Here is a 27111-nt window from a genome sequence, read left to right on the forward strand (position 1 = left end):
TTCATGCCTTTCCAAACCATTTCCATAACTGTGTAAGATCCTAATCTTCAAAGAAAACCTTGATCAAGGGGAGAGGGAAACTTCCCACTCAGATGAGACACTGCAGAGTCTGGAGACAATCTCCAAGAGCAGCAGTGACTGCCCTGTGGGAGCCGGCTAAGTAAAATGTTATTATAACCTCTGCATGTATCAGAGCTGTGAATTTATAATGGAGGTGCTTCTGAAGCTTCCATTATTATTTGCCTCAACAATAATATAAGGCAAATTTGTTCTCATCAGTTAAAAGTACCTTGAGAAAAGGAGGACACGTGGCAAGCCCCCGACTTCACTCTTCTGCATCCAGGTTGGAGAGGCAAGTGAAGGAGGAGGATGTGCAGCATCTCCAGGGAGGTGTTTCAGAGTCATTTCTGCCAGATCAGACACTGAGCACCCAACAATGGGTATCTGCAAAGGTGCTGCCTTTTAACTCCATGTCATGTGCTTCTTGGACATGAAATTAAAAAGTAGGCAACCGTCCAACACCTCCTTGTCCCAGATGTAGTGGCTCTGTGTGCTTCCGTTCCTGCTGTTGGCCTGATCGACGTGCAGCGTTTTCAGTGAGATGCATGGAGATGGAAGGAGTTAGTGCAGTGGGAAGAACACAGTGTGCTCTGTGCACAGCTGTCCTGAGGGGGAGGAAGTTTTAGGGAGCAGGAGTATAAACTGTTCTGGTAGAAATTGCTTATTACTGTGTGAAAGTACTGCTTCAGGCTGGACTGTGTCTGGCCGCAAGGGACCCCTGTCCCACCAGGGACAATAGCACAGGCACCGCCGTGAAGACAAAGGCTCTTGATTTTACCTTTTTTTCTTTCAACAAAATGTGTGAAATGGGACTCACATGAGCACAGGAGAGGAGCGGGCAGATCAGCTCTCTCTTGCAGACTGAGGCACGGTGGACACTGTGTCACCATGTGCCAGCACGTGGCACCGATGCCTCCAGGACTGGCCTTACTGGGAGATCCCGGTCCAGCCCCGCTCCCTGCACTGCTCTTCTGCAGCCCAGGTTTTGTTGCTCCTAGCAGACAGAGGAATGAAGCTCAGTGAGCAGCTCTGCATTTTGGAGGGGAAAACACCCTCTCCCTTGCATCAGGCCACATCCTAGCAGGTATGTGTGTGGTCAGTGTGTCCTGTGCATCACCAGGCAGGGAGCCCAGAAGTTTCCTGCATCAGTCCGCCCTGGAGCTGCTCAGATCAGCCCCCCAGGCTCTGTCTGAGCCTCTCTGGGGAGGGAGGTGCAGACCAGCTGTGGGCAAGGTTAGCAAATAGGCCAGCCCCCCCCCAAAAAAAAAGAAGACTGAAGGAATATAAATTAGAGGGATGTGAAAAGAAATTGAGGGAATGCATTAATCAAATTGTTTCAAGGCCCTGAATAGTGTTTAAATGGGAACTTTTACCACGCATCTTTTCTCAGTGTGGTTCAAGTCTGTGAGTCAGTGCTGGTGGGTGTACTGGGAATCTTTATGCTTCCTTTTATTTATTAAATGTTGGCCCTGCCTGTCAGGAAACAGTTTAGCAATAGGAACATTTGCACTTCAGTTGAATAGAGATTCCACTGTTTTACCTTTTGCCCCTGAAATTTGTTTCTCTCGTGTAGCCTCCTATGATTTGATTTCTCCCCTGACAATACTAGGTTTTAAACAGAACATGGAAGCCAGATCTTGCTGATGTAAATCAGTGCAGCTCTACCGAAATCAATGTAACTGTGGCATTTTACACCGTGAATGTATGCTTTGCAGACTCAGCGCTGGAGAAGGTATTAGGGAGAATGGTTACGCCTCTAAATTTATAAATTACAGCAAAGCATTTTTTAACAAGCAGAGGTGTGATCCTGCATAACTCAAGCCTCCCTGGCAGATGATTAGCAACTTCACTCGTAATAATTAGTGGGACGGTTAAGAAATTGTTATTATACTGCAGTTCAGTCAGTTGTGCCAGCAAAAGCTTTTCAATCCTTCTGGCTCCTAAAACACATCATCTTTATGTGTGTGTTGAAGAGAGATCTGTGGCCACCCAACAGCAAAATGTATCTGTAGGAGTGTGCAGGCAACCTCAGGAGATCATGAGGCATCTTGAAAGAGGACAAGAGGTCCCACTGGAAGGACCACCTGATTAACTGGACCAAGTGTTGTTCCTTGCAGCTCCACCTTTGCTTATAAACTCATTTAAGAGTTACAATGAAGAGCACTTCAGGCTCATGAGCCTGCATAGACTGTCCTAGTTACTTAGTCAGCAGCTTTAAATGCTAATAGCACTGTTAAGTACCTGTCCAGTCCCTCTCAACAGGCTCTGCCTGTTGCATTTAGAGCAGTCCTTGGTGGATTTGTTCATTCAATGCTCAGCTAACACAGGAAGGTTTGGTTTTGGAAACTATTTAGCACTGGAACAAAATACAGGGCAAATCCTCTGTGCTGTTTGCAATTTTTACTTTGTGGAGGGTTTTTGAACTATTTGACCCTCCAAATACTGGAAGGCCAAATTCTCCATTGGATTGAGGCTGGTCTGGATTTGCAGCTTTAAAAGAACTGAGCTCAGGAGGAAACAAGGGACTTTGATATCATCTGCCTTCTAAATCTTGAAGCTCTCAACCAGAAGGAAGAATTTATTCTCTGCTTGGCTTTACACTTGCTTGTTTGTTTGTTTTAGGCAGTTGATTACGAGATGAACAGAGCTTTCATGCTAACAGTGATGGTATCAAACCAAGCTCCCCTGGCCAGTGGCATCCAGATGTCCTTCCAGTCAACAGCAGGAGTCACCATTTCAGTCACAGATGTCAACGAAGCACCGTATTTCCCAACGAACCACAAGTTAATCAGGCTGGAGGAAGGGGTGCCTACGGGGACAGTCCTGACAACATTTTCAGCAGTGGATCCTGATCGCTTCATGCAGCAAGCAGTAAGGTGAGAGACCAGGCAGCCAAGTGAGCTCAAGTACAGGAGTGGGATTTCAGCTGCGGAAGTTTGGGGAGCAAAGCAACTGAATGCTAATTCACAGACTAACTGATTTGATACGAGTAAAATGCTTGGCAGGGACTGGCACTCAGTCAAGTGCTTGCAGAGTATCCTGCAAGCTTGTAAACTCACAATCCTTCCCCGTCCAGGTAAGCCAGAATGAGCGTCTGGGTCCAGGAGGGCAGACAGAGTAGGATCCCACATTTCTGGCTTGCAGAGGGGAAGTTTGCACCCTCAAATGCAAGCGATTGAGAGAGAGAGGTCAGGGCTGCACTGTGCCTGCAGGTTCAACCTGGCTTAAAAAGCACAGTGTGAGAGTGGCTGTCAGCCTGTTCAGAGCAAAGCTCGCTTGGTTACAAACGGCTGCTGAACAGGCTTTTGAGATGTCCTATAGTTAAATATTGCCCGAGCAGTCAGACACCCATTCACATGCCTCTGGCACTTGGTCTTTATCTGACTAATGCCAGTCCATATAAAACAGCTCAGCCCCCTGCAGTAAGCGAAATTTGTTCTGACCTTCCCTTTCCCTTCATACCAACTTTGGCAATTTAGCACATAACCTCCTTGTTAGCTGCTTTCCCTATGAATGGGATTCAGCTGGCAAAATTTTAGCCTTCTAAAAGTCAGATGTTTGATCTAAGCAGTTTAAGATCAAATTTAGTCCATACTGGGACCGGGAGGGTGTCACTCACTGTATTTTGTCCCACCTGGACAGACTGTGGACTGAATCCACCATCCAGGACCAGACTTGCACACCTTCCCAGTGATAAATATGTTGGCCAAAAAACGTGTGTGAAAATGAGAGTCCTTGTGAGACCTTTCACAAGTATTTCAGTCTCCATCTGTGTAGATGGGAAATGCATTTCCTGCTCTTTGATGCATCTACATCCACAGAATTTTGTTTCTTTTTTACTCCCAGTCTGTAAGGACCACAGTATTTTTTGCAAAACATGAGTACACGATGTGTCCACAGGCAAGGCCACTTAAACCCATATCAGTTGTGACATTTTGTGTCAGGAAGAGTTTGAAATATTTCACCTGGAACAGAGCTGTCTGGTCTAGAAAATGATAGTTTATTCATTGTCTCATCTTGTTGTCTTTAGATAGGTATTGTGACTTTTGAGGAGAGAGACCATCCTAACTAACAAGCCAGTTTTGTTTCTATTCTTTTTGAAATATTGGCCTGTGAAGGGTCTTTATTTCCCTGATGTCTGTACCAAGGCTAGTTTTCAGAGGAGAGAACAGCTCATTTGATTGAATACTCCCTGTAACCAAGAGGTGGATGATCTGTAATCCAAACGAGCATCTGCCATTTCTGGGAGAAGGACCGGCTCTGCTGAGCCGTTCCTGTCATCACACAGTACATGTGCAGGGTTTTGTAAAACTTTCTGTGAATATGAACAGCCAATTACTTTATGGGATTTTTTCCCTAGGGCTTCCAGGACACACATTTTGTGTATCCACCAGCACTTCGTTTCCAAGCCCAATTATAATCTCTCTTACCCCCTTTTAATCAGGACAACCCAATACCGAGTCTTTGAAAGAAGCAGTGGGGCACATCTTTGTGAGCTATGCAAAGGATGTTTTGTTTTTTCTTCACAGTTGGCATTTGTGAGTGAGGAAAAAAGATACCCAAAAAGCTAAGCCTACAGATCCATGATAAGCACTTCACAGAGAGCTGATCCAGCTGCTGGAGCTTTGCATACAGTTTTCTATCTCTCTCTTTGATGAAATAGAGTTTTTACAAATAGAAGATAAGGAGGCAGGAGCATCTCCAGTAAGGCACAGCTTGGCATGGCCAATGTCACACCTCAAGTTATCCTCATTAGCCACAGACACATTCACAAAGCCAGCTTTGAAACTGGATCCCTGGTCATTTAGCAGAGAAAGGGCAGGAGACTCACAGCAGTGATATTAAAAAGAAATGAAAACATCCCAAAGAGTCTAGCTCCATGAAATGTAATTCTTTCCTTTGGCAGGGGCTTGTATAGCTGTGTGTTGCTTTCCTGCTCACATGGATAGATGCAGCTCAAGTTTCACTTTGAGTTTCAGCTTCAAACAGCCCATTTCTGGAAAGGGATATTCACCAGAAGACAGAAATTCTCCCTACTGCATATCTAACTACGAAAAAAATGTATATAAAACTATCAGCAGGTCTGAGTTACCCATTAAATAAGCTCAGCTTTTGTTTGCTTATTTCAGTAATTTATAGTTTGGCCATTTGTTAGCTTCCAGTTTAGGTAATAAGGATCCATCTCAACTCAAACTGTACAATACTGAAAGGTAGAAAACAAAAGCAACAAATAAAACCAAGAAAACAAGCAAGTGAGAAAGGTAAACAGAACACGTTGATCTGGAGAACATGGGAGAAGTTTGCCCCAAACAAGTCATGTTCATAGCTGGCTGCATAGGACAGGAACAGACTTGGACGATGAGTTGACTGAGTAGTTGGGAGATGAGTCTGACGTTGGGTCCTCCCAGCCCAGGGCACAAGGGGACTGCCAAGGGGGCCTCATTGTCGCTGCTCTCTTTGAACCTCCCACATGCATTGGATCATCTTACCTGCTATTTCAGGAACATATAAAAATGTTTCAGCAGAGCAGACCTGAAACTGCTTCACCCTTGGGTTCACACCTTAAAACAGCTGCAAGTTCCCCTTATAGTGTCCCCGAGGCAGTTGCTGCTGAAGACACGATTCTGATACAAAGGAGTGGCCTGAAAACTGCCATTCTTCCAGTGTGGTATTTCCCAAGCTGTTGTTAATTAGCAACGGGCAGAAAACACAAATGTCTATGACTTTAAAGTAAGAGCTGTTTTAGGAAGGGCAATGTTAAGAGAAGGAGAGAGCAGGAATCCATCCTCTAATTCAGGCATACGAATGCAGTGGTCATTACAGACCCCATTTCTCCTCAGCTGCAGAGACCTCAGGCTATGTCCACTGCCAGCAGCAGGAAGCTGGCATGTAAGTGGTACTTAGTGGAATGGAAAACCTTTAAAATGAAAGAAATAGAAAAATTGAATAATTGTAGAGGTCAAAGAACAGATACTCAATTAGCGTTTTGTTTGTCAACAAAACCGGTTATCCAAAGGTCCTTTGAATCATGGGTCAGGAGTCCAGAAAAACCTTATTTCAACCAATATTAAGGATATGTCAGTGAAAAGACTGCCATGTATTTATTTCCTTCCTCTGTAGATACTCTAAGCTGTCAGATCCTGCAAACTGGCTGAACATTAATGCCACAAATGGTCAGATCACTACTGCTGCTGTCCTTGATCGAGAGTCAGACTACATTAAGAATAATGTCTACGAGGCCACATTCTTGGCGGCTGACAACGGTGAGCCCAGGCTTCACATTGTTCATGCTTCAATAAGACTCTAATGTGATGCATTAAGAGAAATGATGCCCTGACAGAGTTGTCAGTATAAGTTATCTTTTTCCCAGGTTTTTATGGTCAAAAATGTGAAAGTGGGACGGGAAATTGCTGGAGTAAATTAAATGTGCACAGTATACAGAGAGTGTTATTAAGGGAAAGGGAGGGCAAATGGAAAATCGATTTGGGGAGTTCAGTGTAGCAGTGTAGCCTGAACTTAAAAAAATATCAAAGGGATTTGCTCTCCAAGGGCTGCCAAACACACCGGTCCTGGTAATCATCCCAAAGGCACTGATCAGAGCACTCAGGAAGCCTTCCATCAGGAAACCAGAAATAATTGTAGGGGATGGCAGGAGGGTATTAAAAATAAGACAACCCATTGAACTGCTGTACCTTTCATGAAAGGTGTCTGTCTGTCTATCATCGGAGGTAATCTCTCCCTGTCATCTACCAGTTCTGAAATGTCCAGCCATCATCAGAGCATCTGGATGGTGGTGTACTTTATTATCAAAGTCGCTGAGGCCAGTACAGCTCTTCTCACAGAGAAGTCCTGTTAAGGCTTGCTCTTCTCTACTCATTAAAGATCACACAGTGCTTTTGGTCAAATTAGCACTGTGAACCTCAGTGCTGGCCTCACTCAAGGGCAAGCGGTTTATTGCTGCTGCCCTGGATTTCTCTTCCTAATTCTGATTAGGAGGAGTTGATGACTTTTTTGTTAACCATATCTAAATGTGGACATGCTATTCTTTCATTGATCAGTTCTTCCAGTTGGAAAAGGCGCTATGGAGGGCTCAGTAGCTTCCCTGGGCAAGGAGAAGGCCTTCCTCTCCCTCTCCCACCCTCACCTTCCTCCTGTGAAAGTGCTGAGTGCTCACATCAACCCAGAGCCATGCTTCAGCAGCCAGATTAAGTCTAGGCTTGGCTGTGAGCACCTAAGTGTATTGCTCGTACTCTGTACGTGCTTTCAGGATAGCATTTGTGTTAGTTGTCATCCCTCAAGCTGAAGGTTGCCGTCTCCGTTGTGAGCAGATATGGTGGTGCTTGCAGGGCTAATGAAAACTTGCTCCCTCTGGGGTTTCAGGCTTCACTTCAGTCATTGCATCCTGGGTCACAGGGGCAAGGCAAACTCACAGAAGAGTTTCAATGCTGAGTAGCAGTACCAAGAAGCAAATTTTGCCCCTTTGTGTCATCAGTGGTAGAACTGGTGTGGTCCCACAGCCCCATTCTAAGCTTCCCCTCTGTGAAAGCAGCCAGCACAGTGAAATCCAAAATAGTCTCATGGAGATCTAGCAGCATTCATCTGCAAGAGCCAAAGGGCAAAACAGGTCAAATGAGTTGGCTGAGGCTATTCACAAAAGCAGTGGTAGAGCTTGAACCCATCAAACTAATCCTCACTATCTGACCTTGCAAATTCCAAGCACTTAGTACAACGTGATTTGGAGTTAACCCCCTTCCTTGGCTTTGGTGCTGATGTTGCAGTGCATCAGCACCTCCACATCCATCATTCAGCAGCTCAGAAAGTGAGGACCTAGATAAATCTCTTTATTCTGAAAAATTAATCTATCACAGGTACATTGCAGCCATTAAAATGCACATAAAGCAACACCTTATTTAAAATTCTGTCTAGAGTTCTTAGGATAACAGCTAAAGTTTCATCTAGACTAATAGACTCTTTCCACACTTCTCCCAAGTTCCAGGTTCTCTGGCATCATGCACTCATCAAAGAAAGGCTTTGGGTCAGGGGGTTTGGTGGAGATTTTTCTTTCTTTCTTGAAGAAGCAGCAGCATCTTGTTTCCTTGAAGTTCTTTTTGCTGTTTTCAGCATATGATAAAGAAGTTTAGCCAAGTACTCCTTGGACATTATTTCTTTCTCTCCCTGGGCTGTAGTACAGATACTCACTTTAAGAAAGGTCTTCACTGCAGTGTAAGGGGGGAAAAGGAGGAATCCTAATCAACAGCATATTTTTAGCCTAGTTTCCCAGAAGAGAGACGCTCTTGGATCACACTGTGTCTACACAAGTGTAGAGCCTGGCAGTGTTTGAACCCTTCAGCCAATTTCAGTCAATCTCACAGCGAAGCTGAGAACTCAAATATATCATGTTCCAACAAGTTTCATAAAATAGGGAGCTGAGTAGCAAAGAGAGACTGTAACTGAAGGAAGCAGGGTCCTGCCCTTTCCTCAGTATCAGAACACCCCATGGGAGCTCACCTTTGGGGCCCAATCCTGTAGGAAAGCAGGCTGCGTTAGTGATCCTGCATGCAGGTTCCTGCTTTTCTGCAAGCAAATAATGACAAGAAGATGCCGGTTATTCACAGGCACAGTTTACTTCATTTCTGCCATGATTTGTCAGGACACTGACCCAAGTTCCTTAGAAACCTTTGCTCAAGCAGGATGGAAGTGACTCTTGCAGCTGAACATGAAAGCCAGTGGGCTTGTACCTTGCTCCAGGAGTGCTGGCATTGTCACTGTGAAAAAGGCAGTGATAGAGAATGCAACAGTTGAATGCATATGTAGATGTAGCAGTTGTATATTCCTCTTTCTTTTTAAATGCTCTCATTAGTATTTCAGTCTTAATTTCAAGGAGTGGAACAGCTTCTCCACTGGAATCAGTGCTGCTATGCTAGTCCTCATCTCTTGAGCCTGAAGTCCAAAGATCTTTTGTAATACACCAGTACCTGCTCTACCCACATCCTTGCTTTCTCCACCTGAGAGAGCTGAAATAATTTGAAATATTCCATGGTTTGTAGTATTTGGACATTTAAAAAACTGTTTTCTTTTCATTCCTCCTGAGACTGCCCCAGAACTGCACTCAGGAACACAAGGAACCAAAAATAGTAGGAACCAGAGTCCAACAATACCCAATAGCCATACAAAACTGCGTCTGTATGTGTGACAATTGCAGGTTGTTTCAGCCACATGCAGTTAGTGCCTCTCAGAACTGCTAGTTTGCATTGTCTATCTCAGAGGTTAGAGTGTGGGCCTTGCATTCAGCCCAGAAGATACTCTGGGCAACGTGAAAACTGAAATCGCTTTTCTTGTTCCTGAAAATCAGTTTTCATATTCAGCCCCAGTATCCTGATGGGCTGTCTGTCTCTCCAGAAACTTTCAAGGCTGATCAAAGACATTGTTTTAGAGGGAGACCTACCCCGTGCTTACTAGATGAAAGGATGAGATCAATGATTGAAGAGCTTATGTAGGAACTATGAAAGAAGGATTTTCAGGGCTCCTTCAGCGTTTTCAAGGCTTTCTTGAAAAATGGAGCGGAAACGAGAAAGGATTGTAGGAAGGAAAGTCTCTGGAAGTAGAAGCAATGTTTGAAAGCCTGGTGGGGAAGTGGTTCGTGTAGCTTTGTATCCAGCACTGGGAGGAAGAGCCAGGACTGAAAATAAAAACTTAAAAAAGAATTGCTGAAGCAATGCTGCTTGAGAAGGGAGGTGGTGGGCAGGCCAACACGGAGCTGCCATATGTATGAGTGGGGACAGAAATTAAAAGTATTGCACCATTTCAGGGAAGGCTATTCTCTCTTGCCAGGGTAGGTATTACTTTGTGTAAGTGGTCATTAGTCAGACAAATGTGGCTCTTCACCAGTAAGGGGCTGGAAGACCAAGACTGCTGTACTGCATTACCCTTCCTGGTTGGGACAAATGTGGAGAGGATGAACTGTGTATTGGGGCATACTTGTGCTGCCATGAGTTAGTAGCATCAGCCAACATGTCTGGTGATGGTTACCTCATACCATAGGCTTTGAGCAAGAACCTTTCACAACGTAAGCTAAGGCTGGATGTGGGATGGGCTGGAGAGTTCAGCTTTCTTTGAAGTAGTGTAATAGTCTTAAAATCTAAATATTGGTTAGCAAGTGCTATAATAAATGCTGACCAACAGATTGCACTGCTTACTCTTTTTTCCCTCCAAGCCTTCTTCTTCCTCTTGTTAGCTATCTTTCTACTGGTTTTTCTCTTCAAAACAGCCATCATCAAAAAATTTGCACTAGCAGCTTGGCATCACCTCCTTATATTTTTAGAGTTTGACTAAGGACATTGCTGTAGGCTACAAATCTGCAGAACTCAACCTCCATGTTCTGCAGGAGTGAAAAACAACAACATTAGGAGGCTTGGGAAAGTTTTAATAATACCTCTTAAAGCAGGGGACCATGAAAGTGCAATATGTCCCTAATAAGGTCCAAGGAGGGAGGGTAAAAATCCTGGTTTATTGAAATTGGAAGGCAGAGAGGGGGCTGGTCCACAGTGTTGTCCTTCCCACTGCTTCTCAAGTGATGGTCATTGGTCCATGTTCGGCTCTGCATCTCCCGTTCAGGTATACCCCCCGCAAGCGGCACTGGTACGCTGCAGATCTACCTAATCGACATCAACGATAATGCTCCTGAGCTCCTGCCAAAGGAGGCACAGATCTGTGAAAAGCCAAACCTGAATGTCATCAACATAACAGCCGCGGATGCTGACATCGATCCAAACATTGGGCCCTTTGTCTTCGAGCTGCCAAGTGTGCCATCTGCAGTGAGGAAGAACTGGACCATAACACGGCTGAATGGTAAATGGGGCAGGCAATCCTGAGGACATTTGGACTCTGATTCACTAATGAGGCAGTTTCAAACTTCCAAACTTTCCTACTTTTTTATCTGATTTTTATTTTTTAAAGCACATTATGGCTGACATTATAGACAAGATAGTTAATCAGAAATGATTTGTATCAGACCTGCAGCATAACTCTAAGAGCCTTGGCACTTGGCTTTTTTTAATGCAGTTCATAATTATGAACAGTTATCAGTAGTGAACAGAGTATAAATCATCCATAATGGCCAAGGGGAAAAAAGCTATTATCTGTCTTCCTTATGTTCCAGTGTAATTGTCATAAGCCACAATCAGGATCAATGTTCATTTCTTTGACCATAATTGCATAAAGGCAGCCTTTTAATTTACCATGGAACCAGGAGGGCTAGGTAAGTGTGAAGATTACCAGTATGTGAAGGATTTTTATATTGCAGTATGAACCACAAATGGCCCTAATTGTTCCTCTTACTGGTAGTTTCAGCAGAGGATGGAAAATATCATGGAGCCATGGGCTGGTTTTGACTTCAAAACTGGTGCCTCTCGCTGAGGTCTGGCACCCTCTGCCAGGGGCAACGGCTTGTGGCCTCACAGCTTGGGGCTCAGTCCCACAACCCTTGTATCACAATGGGAGGGAACACAAGAGGGATTACCTGGCTGAGCATGTAATGGACAGGCGATGGGCTTCCCAAAAATCCCAAGGTGTGAGGATGGACGAGCAGAGAGCCTGCACAGTGGCCAGGGGCAGCCCAGACCCAGGGAGCATCACCCATGCTTTAGTATTTGCATTTCATGCCATTTTAAACCCGCACAGCTGGATTTGCAAACAGCATCGAGGTAGGTTAGTGCAGCAGTGAAAACACATAGCGTTTTGCAAAACATGGGCTGATTTTTGAACAAACTGCTAGGGCAGAAGTCTGAATCTGTCCTGCCCGGGTGTGTTGTTGATAGCCTCTTCTTCAGGGCTCGGAAGACTGCTCTGGCAGAGGAGCCCTGTCTGTACAAATGTGGCTGCACGGCTCTGCCAGAGGGTCTGTCATCTGTCTGTCTGTCTCGGTCTCTCCAGGCGATTACGCCCAGCTGAGTTTACGAATCATGTACCTGGAAGCAGGTGTGTATGATGTGCCGATCATCGTGACGGACTCGGGAAACCCCCCCTTGTACAACACATCCGTCATCAAAGTGAAGGTGTGCCCGTGCGACGAGAACGGCGACTGCACCACCATCGGGGCAGTGGCTGCTGCGGGGCTGGGCACCGGTGCCATCATCGCTATCTTGATCTGCATCATCATTTTACTGAGTAAGTACCGCAGGGGGTAGCGCTGCTGGGAGGCGTCGTGTTCCCCATCCTGTTCCCTGTTGTTCCATTTCTGTACGGGGTGTTTTTCAAGGGCCGTGCAAAGGACAGAGCCGCGAGCTTTAGGCTTGCGGGGGCTGGTTCACACACCTGCACTGGAACCTCTTTCGCTGCAGCGTCAGCAGAACGAGCTAGAGCACCCTCCGGACTTTTCTTTGTAATACTTCCAGTAGCTTTACAAATATCTTTACACCTGACAACGTCTTGTAGGTAGCAAGTGCAATACGATTTTCCACATTTTGCAGGAAAAAGTTGAAGGACTTACCCAAACTCCTGTGGCAGACTCCCTCATACCTCTCAGGTCCCTGGCTGTGGATATACTCGTTCCCAGTACCAGATGCACTGGTTATGAAAGTCTGGCTAGTCCCTGGCAGAGCCAGTACCTAGCTATAGCTTTTGACTGTTCAAAGGAAAAGAAGGATGGTAGTTATTCCCATTGTTTGTAAAATGCCAACAGATTGGAGAATTGTGCTGGATTGTGATTGTTTTTAGAGGAAGGATCCCCAGTTTGTCAGGAGCACTGGAGGGCTGGGGGTGCATTGCAGAGAAGTGCTGGCCATCCCTTTGCTTGAGCCAAAGCCATCCCTTTTGCCCAGCAACTAGTCCCAGGCTTCCATGAGTATTACCAATAACCATGTGTGCACACACTTAAAAATAAAAATGATATCATTATAACTTCAAGCAGGAGTTAGCACAGTAGGAATAGATAAAAACAAGTGCTGAAATGAACAATGAGGTAAATATTCATCAAGAAACACAAGATGAAACCATGGGACTCCCATTAAAGCTAATGGGAGTTATGGTGCTAAATCACATTTAATATTTACCCCCAATGTGTTTAAACAGAGAGCAGACAGAGCGACGTATGCTACAAATGTCACCTAATGTGGATATGATATGGTACATTAAGAGAATGGGTCATCTCTGGGCAAACATCCACCCTCCTAGGCCAGCAATGGGAATATATTGTTATATAATTGATTTACCCTATCAGTCTGGAGGGCGAGCAAGAAACTGGGTGTTTGTGGCTGTGCAGTCCCTGCTCCTCATCCAGCTGAAAGTTTGCACTGGAAGCCACAGAGGTGATTAAACATGGGGCTTTTTTTTTCAGCTCTTGTATAAATCCAGTGCTAAAATACGATTTAAACAGCTGAAAATCCAATTGACTGAAATTAACTTCAGCTGAAGGACATTTGATTTAAGAGATTCCTCTTTTCATTTTCAGATACATTATCCCATTTTAAATTATGGTTTTTATTACAAAAGCTTATTTTTACATTCATTGTAATTCTAATTGACTTTTTTTTATCTTCAAGATCTGCAAAGCACTGTATCAGTGATGAAAAATGTAATTTGCGATGAGCAGTTTTCCAGTTACATCCTTCCAGTGTTTTGCCTCCATTCTATCTGTTTTATATCCTGACCTCTGAGCAATACCCTGGAAAAAGGAAGATGTGAGATTTTTTGTGGTATTTGTCCATTTTAGAGTCAGCAGGGCAAAGTTTAATGTCTTTGAAAGGAAGAAGCAGCAAGGGGACAGATTTGAGGTTGCTCAGGTGAAGGAAGTTTCTGCCTTTACCTTTGCTCAAATGGTTTTTTCTTCTTCCTGATACCTAATGTATTAGCTGCACAAATAACACATTTAGAAGAGCAATGCAATAAAAAATTGTGAAGAGCGAAGACAATAGATTTCAAGGAAAACTACATGCAGAGTGAAAATGGGTCTAACAGCAGTAATAGCACTTCCCATTCTGCAGAGTGAATAAAAGGAAGGAGAGTGCACTACATCCGCTATTGACACTTTGAAGGTCTTTTTTTTTTCAAGGTAGCTGTAAAGGCGTTAATGGCACAGTTTTTTCCACAAGTGCATGAAAAAGTAGCATTTAAAAAAAAAAAAAAAGGTAAAGAAAAAGATAAACCCTGGTAACCATTATAATATTGTCTTTGTGGACTAGGCAGGTATCTTGTTGTGAGATTTGAAAAGGAACAACGAGAAAAGGACTTCAATAGTCTGCTAAATAGCTGAGGTTTTATATTGCAGATAAGAGTTACATTTTCTTTCCTTTTCTTTTTTTCTCTCTTGAATAGATATAGGATAAGCATTAAAGAAATGCTGAACTATCTGAAAACAATTCTGTTAGCTGTCAGGCAGGGATGGCAGCCAATTGGCACACAATGGCAGTAATTAGCTGTCCGGTCCACTTCTGCTCACTTCACTGAATTCCTGTTGGGTATAAACACTTTGGTGCTGGGAGGAAAAACGCAGATCCTCCGAACCACCTCCCCAGGCAGTGGGGCTGTGGGCGGGCTGCCCGCCCAATGTCCCCAGGGTCTGGTCTCTTCTCCATCCTTGCCCTCAGTGAAGTGATGGCATGTGTCTGTGAAGGGGCAAAGGGAAAGAAACCCCCACAAATTATGAGATGGTGGGAAACAGCAGTTGTTCCTTCTCCTTATGCAGGTAAAAAACACAATGAGAGTTTGGGATCTTATGTCCTGCCTGGGTTTACTTGTGTTGGCTGAATTGTTTTGGCACAGTCAAGGGTTGACCTATGGGAAATGAACACATTCCCACAGCCACATGTTCCCACCTCCACTGTTCATCCATCTCTCCCTTCTGCAGATTGTCACCATCACAGCATCGTGTGTGGCTTGTGTGGAGAATGGAGGGAAAGCAGACACAGGGAGATATAACTGCATCAGCTGCCCAGGCTTAATTTCTATTTTTATTACATTATTTGCAGCTGCTGAGTATGAGAATGAAAACTAAAATATTAACAGGTTCTTGAAGAAGGCATGATCTGGTTGCTTTATGTTCGTGGAGACTTAAGTTCCCAGAACAGCCTCCATGCATTAAGTCACAGGGTGTGCAAAGCCTCTGGGACATGGGTGGCCCTTCGAAGGACGAGGTTGCAGAGCACGGAGCCAGCGTTCCCTCTGGATAAAGTTGTTTAAGTGGAGGAAAACTTCTCATGATTTAAGAACTGTTCATCTCTCTCTGAGATGAGATTAGCCAGGTCTTGGCACGTAAATGCTGATGCCTGAGGAGGTTGCCTGTGTGCTACCAGATTTTCTCTCCTTGGTTCTGCAAAGCAAGCCCTGCTCCCTGAAAGGATTTCAAATTATCTTAGATCTGCTTTGCAAGTGGATGGCCAAATGCACATGCTAATGGGCTGGCTAACGTGATCTTGGAAGTCTAGAAAGCCTCCATCCCTCACCAAAAAAAAGTATAAGTGAGCCCAAATTGGATTATGTGACCTAGTATTACCCACCCTCCCCAAAACAGTTTTGCATGGAGTAGTGCAGACAACAGTGAACTGACTGCCATGGCTAAAGCTCGTGTCCTGAACGGGCATCGCTGTGCCATGCTGGTGGAAGAGCCACTCATCCACAGGTGCTGCTCAGCTGTACCTGTTGCCTTCTCAGCACCTCTGCAGCTCTTTCCTCCACATTTATGTTATGCCCCTGAATTAAAAAAAAAAAAAAAAAAAGGCAGAAATCTAAACCTGAAAGTTCCGGATTTAGATCAAATATTTTTGGAAAACATGAGTTTTCACGCTTTCTGTTTGCCTTTCCTTTGATTGTGTGTTTGACTTCTGATAAACATCAGCTCAATCAGCATTCATGATGGATCTTAAAGAAATGTTTGTAGTGGAGGCCTGTCACAGTATTTACAGCTGTCATTGATCTGTCCTTTATAAATTAGAACATGCAATAGTATAAAATTTTATTCCTCTTACTAGCAGGCAATACTTCCATAAGGGAAGAGGGCAGGTGAGGCGTTAGGACACACCACCACACGCTGACACACACAGCTCAGCCCCGCGCCGTGTGAGATCCAGGCTCACCCCGCTGCTTCTCCATTACAGCCATGGTTCTGCTCTTCGTGGTGTGGATGAAACGCCGGGAGAAGGAGCGCCATACCAAGCAGCTCCTGATCGACCCCGAGGACGACGTCAGGGACAATATTCTGAAGTATGACGAAGAAGGAGGTGGAGAGGAAGACCAGGTGAGAAGAGCCCGCAGGTCGTAGCCAAGGAGCAACTGTGCAGTCTATACTCTCAAAAAGGCAGAAACCACATTATTTTCACTTGCAAGGGGTTGCACTCGCCCTTGCTTGTACCCAGGCAGCTTTATTGGCTTCCCCAGTGTGGCATGGACATCGAGGAGAGCCAGCTTAGATCCAGCATGTCACTGGGACCCTCTCCTGTGCAAACAGGACCTTGCAGGGAGGCCAGCGCAACATGGATTTTGCTACCCCATAGGCCAGCTTTCTGGGGAGGGGACTATAAATCTGATACTCATGTTCAAACAGTATTTTTGCAATTTTGATCATTAAAATTATATATTTTACCATTCCCCATCAGAGATCATAGTAAAACCAGCTAGCAGCTACCACACTCTCTCCAGGCCAGTGACTGCAGGCACTTGTCATGGCTTGCTTGAGCCTAGAGCTTCTGTGGGCTTTTTCTGCGTTTACTTAATCGCCTCTAATGTGCTTTTAATTTCTTTTAATATCTGGATGTGGTTTCTGAGAAACGTCTAAATACATTTGGGGATTTTCTTTTTCACTGCAAAGCATACAGTGGCAAAGCTTTGCTTGGTGACAGAGCCCTAAGCCACAGTCCGCCCGAATGTGTCAGCATTTCTGCGCTGGCTTCTTCTTACAGACACCGACTCTGATGTTTCATGAAAATTTCCTTTGGCCTGCACTCCTGGGGTGTGCTTTCCCCCTGGTGCAGATGTATTTCGTCAGCTAAAATAGTAAAATTTGGTGGCTCAAGTTTAAGTCACTGTTCTTTTATTCCTACCTAACACAAGAGCCCATGACACTCTCAAATATGAAGTTAACACATATGTGACTCTGCATCGTGTAACGGCTTTATTCTTGCTTGCTTAAATGGACTGCATGGTTCATGGGTCTGTGCAGAGGCTGCTGTGTTCGTGGTTGGTGTCAGTGACTCCTAAGGTCAATGGTTGGGGCTGGTGCGGAACGAGTAGGTGAAACCACCACGGCACGTCCTGCCGTGAAGGTCCCGGTCGCATCCCATGGCACGTGGGTGAGCCTGGCGAGAGCCACCGCAGGAGGCCGAGGCAGGGACTCTGCCCAAACCTCGAGAAGTTCTTAGTCCATGGAAAAATCCTTGCAATTAGCATTTCTTTTTTCTTGTCACCGAGAAGTTATTTATAAATATTGCTTCTGGAGATTCAATCATCCCTGTCTGAGCACAAGAATAGTTTTACCAGTAGAACGAAGTACTGTTATAAGCATTCGAACTAGCTGAAGTATCTGGTTTCAGGAAACTACACTGTAGGCTTAAATATTTTAGAAAGGATTCGTTAAAAATAACAGCAAAGGAAGAGCAGCAAAACACCATTACCTACATGAATACATTTTTAATGAAATATTACCTGGTTCTCATTCCTTGGTAGAAACCTACTCTGTTGGGATTTTTCACAAGCAGAAAGAATATAATTACTTTGAAAGGACTACATGCATAAATGCAATACACATTTTAATGCTTTTACTTCTGTACAAATGTAATTGCAATAATATGTCTACCAACACTGTGTCGTTACATTATATTATGTATTTCATCAAAAAGTTATGCACGTACCTATGCACACACAAACAAAAGCCAATTTTTTTATCCCAAATATTTAGACACTGCGTAAAATATTCTGAAAGTGTTTAAATATTTGATTTAACTATGTTTTAAGACCTCTTAGGGGGTCGATTTTATGAGCTACTCAGAGGTCAGGTTCGTCTGTAATTTAGATAGTTAGTGGTGCAACATACCCGGGGATAAGATTTGCCATTGAACTTCAGCTGAAATAGGATTAGACCCCTTGACTTGTTTGTACATTGGGTGAGTAGATGATCTGAACGAAAAGCTCTTGGTTTCACTCTGTGCCTTTCCATTTGTCACAGGATTACGATTTAAGCCAGCTCCAGCAGCCGGAGACCATGGATCACGTGCTGAACAAGACACCTGGAGTCAGAAGGGTGGATGAAAGACCTATTGGTGCTGAACCGCAGTATCCTATAAGACCAGTAATCCCACATCCAGGGGATATTGGTGACTTTATTAATGAGGTATGTTTGGTAGGTTGTCCTGTGTCACGTCTTAAAAGCTTGAGCAGCCAGCTGACATCAGCTATGCAACGTTTGCTGCATGGACCAAGTGACGCTATTACTCACATGAGGAGTCTGATCAAAGCCAGGGGAACAATTGGCGTGAGCGAAGGACACAGGACTTGGCCTAATAAAGGCACCAAGCCTGTAAAAAGCCAAAGTGCAAACAAAATCCTGGGATTTCTGACACGGATATCACAAAAAAACGTGCTTTTCAGCATCCAGGCAGCATAACCTGATCCCGCTCTCCCTTGGATTACAATGAATATTGCAGTCAGTGTCAGTAAAAACATTGTCTGGACGTGGACAAAGGAGCGTTGTCCTGGTGGGGAGGCGGTGGCGAGGCCGCTGCGGGGGTCGCCGAAAGCCAGAGGAACTACTTATGACTCCTGGACTTGTAATTATTTCACCAGTCTGTGCCTTCCTAGTAAGCTCTATTTGGTCTAAAGCCTCAAAGAGTTTGCAGAACAGAGAGATTCATCTCAGATCAGAGAGGGTTTCTTTATTTTATGTTAGATTACTGCTCCTTTATCTGCTTGTACAAATATCTATCCATTTAGTATTTCTTATCTCAGTTTTAGTTTTGAGTGATTGAGTGGTTACAAACCAATCAATGTATTATTTCCTCTGAGAGAAAACATGCAATCCATCTCCTAAATCAGAAAAATAAATATTATAGCGATTTAATTCTATTATTATATCCATTTCCTGCTGTGCTTTTTCTCATTTTCATCGTTAGAGTTCCTCCTTCCTTTGTTCCTGCCCATCCTTCACGCACACATTTACACACATCCATGCATGTGAAGACTCGCTCTTGCACACTCTCCGGCTGCTGTTCGCTGCAGTAAAACCTGCTCCATCTCCCCACGCTGAGACTGGGGCTTCTGAAGGTGTGAATACAGAATATTTTGCTTTATTGCAGGTCTATTCCACTAGGCTTTTCCTGATGCTGGGCTGCAGCAAAGCAATTCTTTTTCTCCATACCCCAAGGCCATTTCCATGGCCTGCCTACACTGCTGCCCACAGCGCACAGGAACAGCGATGCTTCCCAACCCTCCGCCCAGGATTTCACACCCCAGCTTTCTCCTAATTGCAGAATTTTGCTAGGAGTGATTTTTTTTTTTTCCCCTAAAGGAATCAAAATCATCAAAATTAAAATATTGGTTATTGGTAGGAGAGGAAGGGTGCTGTTTGTTCCTTCACTGGCCAAGCTGGAAATCTTAACGGGCAGCCCCAGAAAGGACAGGCTGTCCAGAACTGAAAGCTTTCCAGCTCCAGAGCTGGATCCTTGGAAACAACTCCCCTCCCATCCATCCGGCTCTTTCACAGAGGCACTGGGAGTTAATGGATTTTCTGCTGGGGGCAGCTGGGAGGCTCCACCCCGGGGGGCATCAGGCACAGGGAAGCCCTAGGACCCTCATTTTCTCACCATCCTCATTTAGCTTTCCACCATCCTCCTTTAGCTTTGCTGCAGGGATCCCAAACTTCCCACCAGCCCGGACCCTTACCCGAACGCCCTTCCTTAGCACCATCAAACCCCGTGGTGGGTATTAACACCATATGTTTGCCCCCTCCCAGGGCCTGCGTGCGGCCGACAACGACCCCACGGCCCCCCCGTACGATTCCCTGCTGGTTTTCGACTACGAGGGCAGCGGCTCCACTGCCGGCTCCGTCAGTTCCCTCAACTCCTCCAGCTCCGGGGACCAGGACTACGACTACCTTAACGACTGGGGGCCCAGGTTCAAGAAACTGGCGGACATGTACGGGGGAGGCGAGGAAGATTAAACTGACCTCACATTATTTAAAAAAAAAAAAAAAAAAAAAAAAAAAAAAAGAAGAAGAAGGAAAAAAAAAAAAACACAAACCCACAGACGACGACAACATTAACAAAAAGAGCCGATGCAGAAGCAAGAACTGTACAGATGTGGCAGCTTTTTTAATTAATATCCCCTGCTGACTGTATTGTTATTTTTAGTGGTGATATAGGAGGTTTCTTTTTTTTTTCTTTTTTTTTTTTCCTTTCCAATTTTTTTTTTTTTAGAATATTGAGCTGTCTCGCATGAACACTTGTCTCTGCTGCAGGTTTTTTTTTGTTGTTTTGGTTTGTTTTTTTAATGTCAGCTGGGATATTGCTCGTTTATCTGCTTTATGACTAAAGAGAGTGAAAGGCACTCTGTCTTAACTTGAATTTCTTAGAACAGAAGCACTGTTTTTAAAATATATATATATATATATTTGAAAGTGCCTTTTGGTGCATGTATCAGATTCCCTTCAATCTCAGGAGTGATGAAAACAAACATACAACCATCCTGGGCAGCACTCCCTGTGACCCTAAGCCAGTACTAGCTGGGAAGGAGTTAACAAAAAGGAACTGTGGAGATTGTTTCTTTTTTGCCTTTTTTTTTTTTTTTTTTTTTTTTTTTTTTTTTTTTTAAGGGGGTGACTCATTATGGGGTGGAAGAGAACGGGAGGTTGGGAGGGGGGGGAAGATGTTTTGAGTGAAAAATCTTAACAGCCATCTTTAAGCCTCAGCAGGTGGTGAACTAGTCATCATGTTGTATATAATTCAGTGTTATCAGATGCAAAATACCGACTGGGGGCTCTGCGGTCACCTGGTCACACTCAATGTAGCTGCATAGAACTATAGCATTGACAAAGCCTTTGGTTATTGCAACAGAAATCTCCGACAGCCCTTGCCTAAACCCTACAAAGTAAATCGTGAAATGACCAAAGGCCCATTTGTTTGTTTTTATGCTATCGGCGTGTTTTGGCTCCCACGACCTCTTGAGTGATGTAAATACCAGCTGGGTTGGGTGGTGGTGCCCCGCATCTCCGAGGATGCCTGCGAGCACCACAGCTGATGCTGCTTTCCTCGCATGAGGCAGGGGCTGGGTAGCGGCTCCGCTCGAGGCCGAGGCAGTGCTAAGGGCAGGACGAGTTTATCAGCACTTTTGCCATCCGTAAGTATGAAGTTAGTCTAGTACAGTATTAATGCCATGGAGCATTAGTAGCCAAAGCTCAACAACATCGTGTAACTCAGCTAATGTGTGTCCTTTCTATTTGATGGGTAGACGCTGCTATCTGTAGTAAATGTTTTTTTTTGGAGAAGAAATGCAACGAGGGCCTATTAAGTATCTTGTGGTTAATATGCTCAAGCATTGCCAAGTAAGCAAGAGGTTTTGCAGCATCCAGGCGTAATTCAACATCAGTATTATAAATGGTAGCATACTACCTAGTTTATATGTAGGGTCAGTTTAACCAATAACAAATAGTTATTAGCTTTTTTTATTACATTTTCCTTTACTGATTTGGACTAGTGGGTTTATGTCTAATGTTTGTAAAATGATTTAGACTGCATGGATGTGTAATACAAACCACATTTAATGGATTATGAGCCACTTAATTAATGTGCTATGAAATCTTGGATTACCTGTGTTTTATATTCTGCAGACGATTTTGCAGTGGGTTCGCTAAAACTTGTAAAAGTGCTTAGATATATTTTCATTTAAATCCAAGAATGTGCACAGTATTGGGAGGTGATTATCCAGGGGATAATCACGCTTTTTTTGATATCTCTGTTAATTCTCAAGTTGAATGCTAAGAGTTAAGGGGGGGCGGGGGGAGCGAGCGCGTGCACGCGAGAACGGGAGAATGAGAGGACGAGAGCTTGCGGTGATGAGTGGACATCGTTTCAGAGGGTATACTAGGCTGCAAGATCGTCTCTATAGATTTTTGAAATGCTCCTAGTGCATTTTATATTTCATTGTATCATATTTTCTATAAAATGCAATTTCTGTAAATTAATGAGCATTTGAAATGTGTCTTGTATGGAGTGGAATGTGGTAAAAATCAGCCCAAGGGGACTCCAACATTACTGGTATGTTATTAACTACCAAGGATGCAATCTTTCTTTTTTGTCTCGGTCAGTCAGTCAGTTGGTCAGTCGATGAGTCAGTTTGTCCTTTCACGGCTCGGAGGGCCAACACACGCTCACCCAAGTTTCTTGAGGAAACCAGGAGGCGATGGCTCGGACCCCGGGAGAGGGACGGCTCCGATGGCAGCAGCAAGGTGAGGACGCTGTGCCAGGGGCACGGGCTGGCAGCACGTGCCTCGGCCGGGACGGAGCGCAGCGCCTGGCACGCTGCCGGCACCTGACGCCTTCCCAAGCTCCTGTTCCGTAGTTGGGAATTCGGTCGTCTCATGAAAGTCTTACATTTGCTTCTGCCACGTTCCGTCCACCTCCTCCTGGCCACCCACGGCAAACCTCGCAGCCCCTGTCCTCCAGCCGCCTGGCACGGGTGGGCTGCGTGGCCTCTGCTCCTTACCCACGGGCACTCTTGATTCTTCCCCTTTTCTTTCGGAAAAGCCACAGGCTGGAGTACTTCACCATCCGCGCTTTGCACCTCCGCAGAAGCTGCCCGGTCACGGCAGAAGTAGTGAATAATAAAAACGCAGTTAGTGTTTCTCGCTGATGACTGCCCGTCAGTGTTTTGTGTCTGTCACCGTCACCTCACCACCGACTCAGGAGAAGGACACGGCTCGAGGGCCGGGGCAGTGCCGATGGTTCTCCATCCCTTGGGTTGCTGCTGCTGCTGCCTGCCGGCCCCGCACGGCCCCTGGGATGCTCGTGCAGATCCCAGCTCGTGCCGCCTGGGTCTCTGCTGTAAGCAACCTTCCGGGCTCCTCTTACCCTGGGAGCAGGAGCTAAATCCCTGCTCCAAAGCGCTTGGTGCTTGGTGTCTGCTGCAGCTTTGGCCAGGGGGGGTGGGTTTCAGGTAGGGAAAGGGACGGCAGCGTGTGGGACGGCTGCCGCGGGGCTGGTCGGCAGCGTGCATCGCCCCGCTGTCACCCGGGGGGATGCGCCATGCGGTGAAAGGAGCCGCTTGGCCGTGAAGAAGATGCTGTCAGACTTCAGCCTGTCTAAACATTTCAAGTTTTTAAGAACATTTATGCAACCTAAGTCAAACAAAACTGTTTGAGTGATTAAAAATAAACCAACCTATTTCCATTGGCAGCTTTTTTTTTTTTTTTTTTTAAATCAGCAGATATTTTTTCTGCAGAATTTGCAATCCAGCCATTCCAACCCCACAAGCCTATAAATCAAACCAACTAGTTTATTGTCTTTTGACCCAATTCTGCTCAGTCTCCCTCTGTGGGACCTGCTCCTTCTCTTCTTCCTCCTCTTCCTTTTCCTCTTCCTCTCACTCTTCCTCCTCATCCTCCAACACTGAGCTTTACAGCCCCACAAGAAGCAGCAGTGTCAGGCCCCTTTCCTCGCAGTGGGACCAGAAGAAGGTAAGCGAGGAGCACATTGAGCAATGAAAATAGATCGCTTTTTGCAAATCTTTTTACTTGTTGATATTACTTATGATTTGTGACCCAACTAAGAAAACTTACATTAATCCAAGGTGTCCCATTGAAAAAGTGACTGTGCCATCACTGTCCCCCCGCTCTGATCCTCATGGATGTGACATGGCCTTCCCATTCGCAGCTGGAGGTGACAGTGGCTTGCATGGAGCCGGGGTGGGGAAACAGCAACTTTGGCTGAACATACAGTTGCTGTTTTTTCTTGCAGGCCACAGAAGTGGCCAGAATCCTTGTTCTCTGACTAATCTAAACTAAAGCATTAAACTAAATAAAGAAGTGGTGCCCACAGGTTCAAGGTGGTGGGGAAGGAGCTGCTTTCAGGCAGGTGGAGGGGAGCCGGTGGCTGAAATACCAGTGTTACCCAGTGCCCCTTAGCACTGCCAGGGGACACCACTGCAGCTCTCCGTGCTGTCTAAGGGACGGGGACAGCGAGGTCCCAGGGTGTCAGGGCATGCCAGACCCCTCCTCTGGCCTCCCTACTTCCTAGGCATGAAGATTGCACATGCCCAAGCCAGGGACCGTGTGGGTCCAGCATCACGGCCGCCTCCGGCAGAGCGGGGCCCCGCAGCCCCCATCAGTCTATTTATTACGTAGCCTGTAAACAGGGAGAAGCATCAGTCACAGAAATGTTTTGCAAGGCAATGAGGAGACTCAGCAGGTAATTAATGACAGTAAATAGGCAGGTCTGTTCTAGGTGTCCTATGTGCTAGTCATAGTTTTGCTTCTGGTTTTGCATTTTTTTATTTTATTTTATTTTATTTTTTGTTGGACCAGGCGATGCCGTTGGCGGTTGTAAGGCGTTGGTGGGGAGTTTGCTTCCCTGTGGCTGAGCCACTTTGGGCCTCTTTCAAGGGGTTTTTAGGGATAGCTGGGTCAGAATCCAGCCTCCAGGAGTAAATGGGACTTAGGAGAGGGCTGTATCGCCTGCAACAGCTTCGCATGGGGTAGATGTTCGGGCATTGGAGAATGGTAATGGTCAGTGCAGGGTCTGTACAACACAATATGCCAAGATTGCAACTTTGTTTAGTCTCAAAAAACCATATTAAAAGTAAAATATGGGACTTTTATTTGTGATGTCTTTTGGAGCTCTTCATTGTAAGTGTGAAAAAAAATTTTCAGGGGGGGTGGGGGGGGAATGCTGTATAATGATGAATGCGTATGTTTAAAACAGCAGCTAGACAACGTAGGTGTCTCCCACGCAAAGTTAACTCAGTTTCATGGGGAAAAGTTCTTTCCAGTACACACCCACCCCATATACAACTGCTCACACAATGTGTACATAATGTAGTTAGTGCTTGAAGCTACAGATCAAATAGGGGAAAAAATAACAACATATAGATGTATAATTGGAGCACTTTCTCTTTCTTTTTTTTTTTTTTTTAATTTTAATTATGATTTTGCATGTTTCCTTTTACGATGGAGAAGCTGTGTAGCAGCCCGCATGACTGTGGTTGTTCTCAAGGAAGACTTCTGCTGTTCTGCTGTATTCACGCTGAAGCGCAAAAGCAGTTTGCGTCCGTTAACCCAGTTCAAAAACCTTTTTTTGTAACTGTCAACAGCACAAATATTTTGTATTGTTGTTTGTACCATTTTTGTACCAAAAACAAAAGAGAAAAAAAAAAAAAAAAAAAAGGGAAGAAAGTAAATGTTTTCAATGTGTTTTTAGTGCCACTGCAATCTTGGTTTCCAAACTGAGTGACAGCTTTGCTGATTTATTGTGTATCAAAGCTGAACTGGCGCACTGACGCCTGGCTCCAGTGTAATAAAAATAAAGTCCCCCTTTTGAATAGTCTCACTTGCTTTTTTTATTATTATTTTTTTTATTTTTTTATTTCCTTTTCCTTCCCCACATGCACACCCCAGCTCATTCGCTGCTGGTGGCAGCCTTACCCTTGCAGTGAGCCAGTAAACGGAGACCCGGTTGCAGCTGTGGGTCCGCGTACGCAGACATCGGTGGGGTTTTTGGAGATCCCGGGTGCTTCTGCCCTCGTGTGGCAGTGGGAAATTTGCATTCATTAAAGCAAGAAGCATGGCTCCCCCTGAGCCCATGTAGCTGTTCCGGGCAGCAAGGAGGCAGCAGAGCAGGTTCCTCTGGCACTCCAATGCGAACACGTTTTTTGCCGCACTAAACTGTTGGTCCAAATCAGTCAGGTGGTGATTTCGCTCCTGCAACACAAGATTTTTGTGCTTTAGCACGATTCAGGCGCGTTCTGGGGTCTTTACTTGCTAGCATGGTGCTAACCCCCGCGGCTGCTGCGTCAGCCCATCCAGCCCCTTCTCCTACCCGCTGCCCCGCACCCCGTGCCCGTGAGCTGCAGCACACCGAAGAGCAGCCAGCCCTTTTACTGCCAGGGAACAGAATCGGTTCCAAAAAAGCCTAGGGAATGACTGAGCACCTTGGGCCAGCTGATGCCCAGTGGAGGAAGCCTGAGCTTGCTGCTCCCGGTTGTATTTTTCCACCTTCCCTGCACGCGCAGGAGCAAAGCCATGATTGGAGCCGTAGCAAAGAGTGCGCAAACCCCTTCACGCTGGCATTGCTGAGTACAGCACTGCCGCTCTGCACGCACCTCCTTTAGGCCCATCAGCTTCTTGCTTTTCTTAAGCTGCTCCCCCCTTGATGTTGCCCTGGGAGGGGGCACGAACACCCTGCGGCGAGGCCAAGCAGCGATTCCCTGGCAGGCAATTAGCAATTAGCGCTGGCAGCAAAGCCTCACCTTGTCCTGGGGACTTTTGCAGGGCCCGTGCAGAGGGGTGGGTTTCCATCACCCTCGCCCCCACATCAACCCCCGTTTGCCATGAGTTAGCGAGGCCTCAGCAGGTCCCGCCGGCGCCTGGGGCTGAGCCAGGGCCGGGAAGGACGCGCGGTTCCAGCAAGACGTGGAGCTCTCCCACCCGAGCGTGCGGCAAGCAGCTCTGTCTCATTTTTAATAAACATTAAGATGAATGCAAATCCTGTACATGGCAATTTACTTCCCCCCGGAGTCAGCTAAGAATATTTTATTACTAGTTTTGCTAATTCTCAAGCTGTTCAGTTTCTTAGAATTATCTTTAACTACTGAATAATGCAAGACTGTTGCATCACAAATATTAGTTTCTGCTATCTGTGAAAGTCTAGACTCTCATCATCACGTTATTAGGCTCTTATCTGCCTGCAGAAAGTCTTGTTCCTCAAATGATTTAGTTGAGTGTTTAACTTTGACCATGTGAGTAGTTTTACTAAGCTGATGGAAACAGCTGCCTGCCCCTAAATCTATGGACTTTTGTAACAAATTTAAAAAAAAATAATAATCACTATTACAGGTATTCTTATAGGCTCTTGGGGTGGGGTT

The 27111-nt window shown here is 45.3% G+C and overlaps 1 protein-coding gene across 3 annotated transcripts in view; it reads left to right on the forward strand.

The window, feature by feature from the left end:
* Positions 1-25574, forward strand: part of CDH4 (cadherin 4) — a 553545-nt gene extending 527971 nt beyond the window's left edge. For all 3 annotated transcript variants that reach the window (XM_033010416.2, XM_033010414.2, XM_033010415.2), the window contains exons 10-16: positions 2683-2936; positions 6181-6323; positions 10675-10908; positions 11992-12225; positions 16149-16288; positions 18212-18376; positions 19994-25574. In XM_033010416.2, the coding sequence (XP_032866307.1) occupies positions 2683-2936; positions 6181-6323; positions 10675-10908; positions 11992-12225; positions 16149-16288; positions 18212-18376; positions 19994-20200 (1377 nt within the window). In that variant the 3' untranslated portion in view covers positions 20201-25574. The remainder of the gene's footprint in view (positions 1-2682; positions 2937-6180; positions 6324-10674; positions 10909-11991; positions 12226-16148; positions 16289-18211; positions 18377-19993) is intronic.
* The last annotated feature ends 1537 nt before the right edge of the window (positions 25575-27111 follow it).

This window comes from Tyto alba, unplaced genomic scaffold (genome assembly GCF_018691265.1).
Source record: "Tyto alba isolate M040663 unplaced genomic scaffold, T.alba_DEE_v4.0 Super-Scaffold_33, whole genome shotgun sequence".
In the NCBI taxonomy this organism is placed as follows: domain Eukaryota; kingdom Metazoa; phylum Chordata; class Aves; order Strigiformes; family Tytonidae; genus Tyto; species Tyto alba.